Genomic DNA, 9,291 nt, shown 5'->3' on the forward strand with positions numbered 1-9,291 from the left:
TTTCACAATTGCACCCGATTAACAAACGTTTCTTACTGTACAACACTAGCATTAGGTTTTCTAGTTGTACTTTAATATTCGGCTACCCACAAATAAAAACAAATCAGCTGGATTGACTACTGAAAAAAATGTTTAAAATAGATTTTCCAAAGTTTCTGATTGTTTCTAATTATGTTATGCACACTTTTTCGATTTACACTGAAACCTAATTCTCCGCTGTGATTTTGAAGATTTTTTATAACAGGATATTAATTGTATATGCCACATCTAGACGTTCGTAGTTAAGGCCGAGCACGAAATCACTCAGAATTTTAAGATTTTTGAAGACACAATAGAGGGAGATCTTAAAACACTTCAGATTGTTAAATGCCATTTAAAATATATGTGAATATGGCATGCAAACAAATCCAGCATATTGTCTTCGAAAATGTAAACTGTCATAATTTTTAGTAATTTGCGTTTATGTTTATTTATTCTTTTATTTAGAATTTTTGGGCCCTATGTATTTATCGAATAATTGGGCACAATACCATTTGATATAAAAAATATGATATGGGGAAAAGTTGTAGATTTTCAATGAGACTTCTAATTACTTAGCATTATTTAAACAATGAGTCAATTCTCCAAGCCAATTCTGTGCATTTTGTTTAAAACAATATTTATTTTGATGGGAAAATGTGTAAAAATATCACACTCCGTTAGTACAATATTCGCCAAGAATTTTACAATGTTTTATTATTGGAAAAGTACACACTGCATATAAACTTATAACTTTCACTTTATAGTGTCTTTTCAATACAAAATCACGAATTCAAACAATAATAAAAACAAACATGTTTCATTCTCTTCACCCTAGAAAAAATGATTTGACACAAAAGTGAAACAGGACTTTTAGACACGTGACACAACTCATTCCTTAAGCTCTGTTAGCCGTCTCCTGATCCTGAGAATCCCTACACGGTGATTTATACGGATTCTTATTAGGTACAGATGGAGTTAAAAAATGTGGGGAGATTGATTTACACTAAAAATGCATACATAAATGTATATTAATATATTTCACAGCATGAATTTAGGCACGAATTCTTAGTTTTTTTTTTAAATGTCCGTAATTCAGCTGCATGTAACAAAAACGTACAAAAATAATCCTACCTTCAACGAGGAGCGTTTGTTTTGTTTTTAAAACTTTTTTGTTTGTTTACAATTAACAGCCACTAGTACCATTGGAAATCCTGTTAGGAAAGTTCTCAACGGTGTGTAAGGCAGTCCCTCGGTGCACGCTCGGAAGAGCTGGCTGGGGTGTGAGAGACGAGGGTAAGACTGGTGCGACTGCAGAGGTCCGAGAGGCGCAGTTAGTCGCTGGACTCAGGGATCCCCCTATGATACTCTCAATGGAAAAGGGGGACCGCTGTGCGGCAGAGCTTGATTTGGTAGCAGTCTGTAATGAAGAAGGAAGGTTTGGGCTGAGCTGGGGGTAGAAACGAGTCCTTGACAGGTCAGTGGTTGTAGGCATTAAGGAAGGTGCGGAGATAATAGTTCCCGTATGCGAGTGTCTGGACTGCTGCTGCTGAAATGCGAAAAGCGCTGAATGTGTGTGGTAGGGCTGTAGCTGAATCCCATATCCGCAGCCGTAGGGTCCAAAGCCATATGCAGCAGCCGGGATAAAACTGCCGTGATCCCTAAGCAGGTCTGGTGTTTGCTGTCGTTTAAAGCGTTTCCTCCTCCTCAAAAAGCTGCCGTTGTCAAACATGTCTGCGGATTCCGGGTCCAATGTCCAATAGTTGCCCTTTCCGGGGTTCCCGGGCTCCCTGGGTATCTTTACGAAGCAGTCGTTTAAGGACAAGTTGTGCCTGATAGAGTTCTGCCAAGCCGGGAACTTCTCCCTGTAATAAGGGAAGCGGTTGCTGATAAAATCGCAGATCTCGCTCAGCGTGAGTCTCTTTTTTGGGCTTTGGAGTATAGCCATTGTAATTAAGGCAATGTAGGAGTAAGGGGGTTTAACTAAGGTATTTTTGCTAGCTGGCTTGTATGGGTCCCGAGATGAGGAGCTATCCACGCATTGCGGGGATTCGGCCAAAAGTATATCGTCATGCATCTGAGCCACTTCGTCCACATAGGACCGTCTCTGACTGTCCCCATCCTCTCCCTCGCCGACCACATCTATATCAGTTTCTTCCGAAATGATGGAGGCATCGGACATCTCTGAGCTCAGAGTCATGACTCGCTGCTGACAGATCCCGAGGCTTCGGAGCACATAGAATTTCTACACTGTCTTCTTTTCGAAGAAGTCATAAGGAACCAAAGGTAAAAAAAAAAACCAGGTAGTGAAAAAAGCTCAAGGTCCTCCTTTTTCCGGTATTTTTCATAAGTTTTAAAAATGTTTTTGAAGATTAGTAACATGTCATTATACACCATTCGAACAGAAATGGTATTTTAAAGTATGAAAAGATCTTTAAAAGGCCAGATCTGAATCCAAAAGAGGGCGGATCTTTTCTCGCTCTATATACCAACTCGAAGATCACATGGGCTGGAAACGTCACCAGAGCGATTGGGTAAAAAATCTCCTCGGCTATTTTTTCAGAAGCAAGCAAAGAATTGGTAAAGATAAAAAAAAAAGTTTTTCTTCACCATAAAGACAAATTGATTAATCTGTTACATATACATGTTTAGTTACATTCCATGCCAATTTAACCCGTGCAAACGCTGAACTCAATTGGTCTACAGCGAAAAAAGAATGAAGTGTGTGTTAAAATGCTTTTGGACTCGTATTTTAGACGGAATTACTGTTACTTTCGAACAAGCGAAAGAATGAGACTAAAGATAATTCACAGAATAAATAAATATACTTACAGAAACACAGTGCAATTATACTGATCTCGCTGGAAAAAAAGGGAAATGCTGTTACAGAATGTTCATTCTGCATTCTAAATACACGAGCATCCCAAAACATCACAAGAAGGGTCAATCGGCACACTGTATATTACGTGTATTACTGTATACTGTATTTTCGTAACATATCTGGAGTGGACCAATTTAAATTCACTTAGAATTGCACACAATCTACTGTTCGCTCGCATCACTCATAAAACGTCAATGCTAGAAGTAAAGGTGCTGTGAAAAATAGCCTAGTTGAAATCCTTAACGTGCATAAAGGCATGTAGTCACGCCTATTTATTCCAAAATAAGCAAAATAAGTAAATGGTCTGTAATATTATTTTAAATGAAAACCTTAATCACTTCGGAAGTTGAAAACCAGTTTAACCGTTTTTATTATTATTATTATTATTATTATTATTATTATTATTATTATTATTATTATTATTGTTGTTGTTGTTGTTGTTGTTGTTGTTGTTGTTGTTGTTATTCGACGAAATCTTCGTGCTGAAATTTATACAGTAAAAGTTTATCGTTTATATTGTTATTTTATTCGACTAAATCCATTCTGGAAAAAAAAACATTTCACCATCTCTTCTCAGGTGCTTTTTTATCATTGATTTAGAAACGTAATTGAAATCAATCAAAAAACTGTTTTCATAGAAAACGTTTAGTTCTCCTAATCGCACACAGTTTATGTAGTTCTATGGTACAAAGGATACTGAACGGTTCATTTAAGAACACATTTTACATTCATTGCATGCTGTCTTGCTTAAATTTCTTCACTGAACCACACCGTTTCTTTATGGCTAAAGCAGGCTTTGGTCTCAATGGATGCATTTTCTGCAAAACGTTCAGAACATAGTCTTTCTTAGTTAATATAATACTCAAGAATGCAGCAACGAAAAACGAAGAGTGAAGAATTTCATTATTTCATTTTCTTATCAAATAAAGCAAAAGGAGTGTGTAGACATGAACTGCTTGTTTTATTTTCAGGGTGTTTTCTTTTCAAAAAGTGATTATATTTCCATATGGATGTAATTAAACCGATTTCCAACTGATTGTTTAAAGAAATAACTATTCCTCAGAGTACTGCAGTTCTCAATGTGGTTTCTTAAATCTCCCTTTTCATATAGAAATACAGTCCAAGTTCAAGTTTAGGAAGTACGTTTTGTACCCTTCTAACGTAAAGCATAATTACAGGACACCAAGTGGATCGCTTCCAGTTTCACACTGGTTTGCCTCTCTCGTATTTTGATGTAATATTCTCACTGAATTACTGTTTATCCGAAACTAGTTTTTGACGTTTTCAATATTTTCATTGGTACCAAGTAATAAAAATTGTTAAATTAAAACTAGTAAAGCAACATGCAACACTTAACAACACGTTATAATTAACAATTTTGGAACAATGCAGTTACTTTTGTAGTCGTGTTGTATATCCTTATTGAGCACGATCTGTCCGAGCACTGTCTGGCGCTAAACTAAACTAAAACAAATTATCCTATTTCGTTACACCGAGGCATACGGAGTAAATGTATGATACATATCTCCGATCAACAGTCTTTAATGTTGTCATACAATTCTAATGTTCATTTTGCTATTTCCATCGCGTAAAAAGGACTTCAAATAACTACTTAATACTGAACATAACACTTCATCTGTTATAGTAACCATGGCACACTGACTGGTTACTTTACACGCGAATTTTACATAAAGAGAATAGTACAATAACGTCATATTTCTCTTTTTGGCTTTTAATACCCCCTGTTACACCTCACGAGAAACTGAACTGGGGTATTCTATATAAGTCCATAATAAGCCATCTATATTTTCTTCTCGATAAGTTTGATTCAAAATAAAGTAATACAATGCTTTTTGGACTGGCTGTTTTAGCCACAGTACTTCACTTGCTTTCCGCACTTTTCAAATCTGACATCAAACTTTAATTTTAGTTTGTTGTATTGCCGTTTGTAGACTAAAGCACCACCTCGCGGTGGTTTTGGAAAAAAACAACCGTCTAAAACTGTCTACGTTCGACACGATTTCCCACATTTATTAACAGGCATTTCTGCCGTTATGCGCCTGCTAATCTTTTTTATTCAAATTAGAATAAAAGCGGCATATGATCAACAATTAACGTTTGTTATGTAAGTATTTATACTAAAATACTCTCAAGGACGTTTGTCAACCGAAAACCCCACGACGCTGATTGGTAAAAAACAGAAGAGTAAGGTATAATAAGAACGCTAATTTCAACTCTTCCCCCCTTCCATACAGACTACAATCTATTTTCATTGGGATCTTCAGGGGATATTAAATTTAAATGTGGCTTTTAATTGATTCTTTGAAAGAAAATACGATTAAGAGACTTAAAGCGTTTTCTTTGACAAGTTGTTGCACACGATAATTATTGCAACTGTTCATGATCTTTTTCTGACAGGTATTCTGGTTTTGTGGATGGAATTAATGAGGTATAAAGAATTATTTCAATGAATTCTTGTTGATTATGATGTATAAAAATAATATATTTTGTAGTAGGTATACGAATTTAAACCGATACACATTTTATATTTTAAAAGCAATACACATTAAAGCTTGCAATTAAAATGCTGCAGCCGTGCGAGGTTGGCGTTATATATTATTAAATCGGAATGAGTTGTAAGCAATGCATCCTAGTCATAACATTCTTAATCAAGGAATTTCTGCAACTTTCAAGTTTTATTCATTCTAAAGCATCCCACGCAAAGCAGTAAATAAGCTTTGTCCACATTTATGAAGACGTCTACCCAGAAGTTTCACAAGTTTGTGAAACTGTGAGTTCAATGAATCCACTGTTCATATAAAATATGCCACAGAAATAAACATAACAATATTTAAAAACGGAATCTAAGTAAATGCCCTTGTAATAAAAGACAGTTGTGTTTAAAACAACAGCGAGAACACTCTTGGTTTCCTGGCCAAGTCAAAAAGAGGAAGAGCAGGCGAAATGCAAACGCGGTAAAATGTCTCTTCACATGCCAGGACATTTAGAGTGTTTTGATTATTAAACATGATAAAAATATTTTAAAATAAAACATTCAAAAGTAAGACAATACTTATAGAAATCCCCGCTACCTAAATACCCTTTAGTCTTCTTCCTCAGTTTTTGACTGTAGTAATTGGATCAGACTAAATGAAAATTTGTAGGGACATGATAACTATTCTTCAGCAGGCTATAATACTATCACAGCGGGATAAGTATCATTTCGTCACGTTAACAGCCTACAGGTGGAATTAATACAATTATATGAGTGCTAAATGTTTTTCTTTGTCTTCGCAACTTACAAACTTAGGATAGTGATTTTACTTTTTTTTAAAGTTATTATCATGTTTCTTTTTTGCGGCATTCGTTTGTCTTGTACTTCTGAAATAGCAAGGCAAATGCATCTGTGTGAGGTAAACGTAAAGAAGACTTTCACAATTAGGAAAGCTGTTTAGCCCAAATTCATAGGATGCTATTTAGCAAAATCCAAACAATGACATAGCAATCTGCACTATTGAACTCAAATATTTGTGTTTGCCTTTGAAATACATCGACATGTTCAGTAAATATTCATTTTTAGAAACTGAAAACATTACAAAAAGTAAAAACAAACAGCTGGTGCACAATTTTAAAAATTAATGATGTATAAATTATCGGTTATGTTAAAGTAAGTTACAATATTTACGTTTTAACTTCACAATATTCTAAGAATAGTAGGAACAAACAATAGCAAGAACAAACAACAGAATACAGACATTAACGAATAAAAATACAGGGAAATTACTGAAACAGATATTACACCCATTTGGCTTGTTTGTACCTGTTAGACTTGCATAACTAAAAAAGATTAACTTCAAATCTATGAAAGCTTATATGTGTAATAGAACATTATGATTACACAGAAGGAAACTATAAGTCTTGTTCTTCTGTCTTGTCTGTGGTTATTGTTGTTATAATTTTACATTGAATGTTTTATACTTTATAATATTTACTTATGTATTAAGTTCCATTTTTATTTCCCCAACCGTGGAAGCACAATACCTCATTGACCAGAAATACCAAATAATGATTAACATAGTTAATTTTGATTATTAATTATTGATATAAGAAATAATTGTGATCTATTTTATAAAGATAAAGCACGTCTTCAAATGCCAGTTAAGTGGTAATTTATTTGACTGTTTAATATTCATTGGGGAAAGTGGTTTACCATAGTACCTTAAGTACCGAAAGCAACTGAAGTATTGAGATCCCAGAGCTGACCTAGAATATACAAGATTAAGATTTTCAAATTAAGGTTAATAAATGTAAAACACTTAAGCAAACGAGACAGAAACACGGAGAAGCAATCTGATGTAGCACCGTCTAGTGGAGGTTAAAAAAATGCATCAACCAATTTTTAAACAACCGAGAACTCGACTGTGCATAACATAAAGATTCTAGTCGATATACAAAAATGCTGTTGAAGTCGTTTGTTTTGCTTTATACAAACATAAAATAATTTTAAAAGTATCATATAGTATTGGAAATCGTAACTAATACACGCTATTTGTACTTCAGAGACTTTAAGAACGTTTGAAAATACTACAGCTCGCACCACACACCAAGCAATGACCGATCATAAATGAAATCCTTTTAAATTATTAAAAGACTATGACTGATAATGTGCCATTTTCTGTTTTATTCTTAACTTTCTCTGATTCTAGCTTTGATCTCTATGGAAAGAGATTTATTTGTGCTTCGGTCCTGAATGAAATTCAGACGTTTTAGAAATTCATTATCATTAAAATCTTTTCTGTAGCTTACAAACATTTTATTGAACAGACATGACATACAGTAAATAAAGTATTGTGCTTAATATTTGACATCAACTGGTGTTATCAACAGGGTTTCTACTATGAATATCACAGACTAGTAGAACTGTATATGTGAGCACCATCATGAGCAATATAAACTGTACAGCTGTGACAAATGCTTGCCACAGGACTTAATCCATTTAGCACCGTGCAGTCAGGTTGCGATTGTCCACTACAAATGGAGATATTAGCAATTAGAAACTCAAGCTCAGACTGTTACACTTTGACCTCAGCACTGATGTTGGTGATCTTGACTCATGGTCTTCCTGATCATAGCCAGACCTTTGGACAGAATGTGAATGACTGTAAAGTCTTGCCAGGTTAGAAATTGCTCCTAACAGAAGTCTAATAGAGCGATTACTGTAGTATGACATGAATGATCATTTAATCAAATGCAAAAAACATTTAAACGATGCCCAAATTCCACACACTTCCATTTCTCTACAATATACATAGAGTGAACCATTTCTTTTGATGTTTGATAAATGTGTTGTATATAGTGCTTTGAAAAATTATTCAAACCCTTGCAATAGTGTCTTATTTTGTGAAATTATAAAATGAGGCACATACATTTTTTATAAACTTAATAGTTTATTCAAAGGTTGAATTCTCACACTGAAGACCTCTAATGTTAAGATACGTTACAGTACATGGCAGCAAAAATAAAAGAGAAAAAAATGAAAAATGTGGATTGCATAAGTATTCAGACCCATGAATTCACCCTACAGGAACACTGACTGTGAAGCATGATGAGAAAAGTGAAGACTATGAATGGGAAATCGATGCTTCCAGACATCCTCACAGCATTCCCATTGTGCAGAATAAACCTAGATACAGACTGCGTCAATCACATTGAGCTGTGAGATCATTCTTCTGATGATACTAACCACGCATCTCAGGATTAAAATTTGCCACTCAATTTGGATGTTTAAACCATGACTTATAAGTTACAAAATAATAAAGCATTTTGAATATGATATGATACCCCCCATAATTTTACCATCATGTAGTTTGTGTTTAAAGTATGTATTGTTACATTTTTTGTATTTGAAATACAGCTGGGCACCAGTTTTGATTGACAGGTATATCTTCTTGTTCTTAGTTATTTGTGGTCTTCTATTATCCAGTCCAGTATTTTCAGTCAGACAAACCAAGCCCTTTTTGTAACGCAGGGTACATCTGGTTAATGGATGATATGGGCAACTGCCCAGACTGCCAGGGTCAGGCAGGTTAAGTGACGGGCATATGTGAAAATAATTTTGGAGCAGAGCTATTTGAACCTGTGCTGTGTTTAAGTTGAAAAATCATTTTGCTTAAACTATGTGATGTAGAGTTGCCATATTTCAGATCCTCAACGTCAGCACACAGCTCACAGCTCCAGTCCCTTTGTGTTAGCAGAAGGAAACACATGGGCGCCAATTTCCCTAAAATGGGCCCAGTTGTTACATGTCTGGTTAATGTCAGTTCAATCACTTCACTCCCCACAGTAAAGTAACCTTCTCTTGTATGTGCTCCAGCCCATTTATACATGTCTCT

The 9,291-nt window shown here is 34.9% G+C and overlaps 1 protein-coding gene across 1 annotated transcript; it reads right to left on the reverse strand.

Annotated features, from left to right (window-relative positions):
- Positions 1 to 641: 641 nt before the first annotated feature.
- foxd1 (forkhead box D1) lies at positions 642 to 2,487 on the reverse strand. The gene has a single exon (XM_088629143.1). It carries the CDS (start codon positions 2,216 to 2,218, stop codon positions 1,205 to 1,207), a length of 1,014 nt encoding a protein of 337 aa, XP_088485269.1. The 5' UTR covers positions 2,219 to 2,487; the 3' UTR covers positions 642 to 1,204.
- Positions 2,488 to 9,291: the final 6,804 nt, after the last annotated feature.

Source organism: Lepisosteus platostomus, chromosome 4 (genome assembly GCF_059453375.1).
Source record: "Lepisosteus platostomus isolate fLepPlt1 chromosome 4, fLepPlt1.hap1, whole genome shotgun sequence".
In the NCBI taxonomy this organism is placed as follows: domain Eukaryota; kingdom Metazoa; phylum Chordata; class Actinopteri; order Semionotiformes; family Lepisosteidae; genus Lepisosteus; species Lepisosteus platostomus.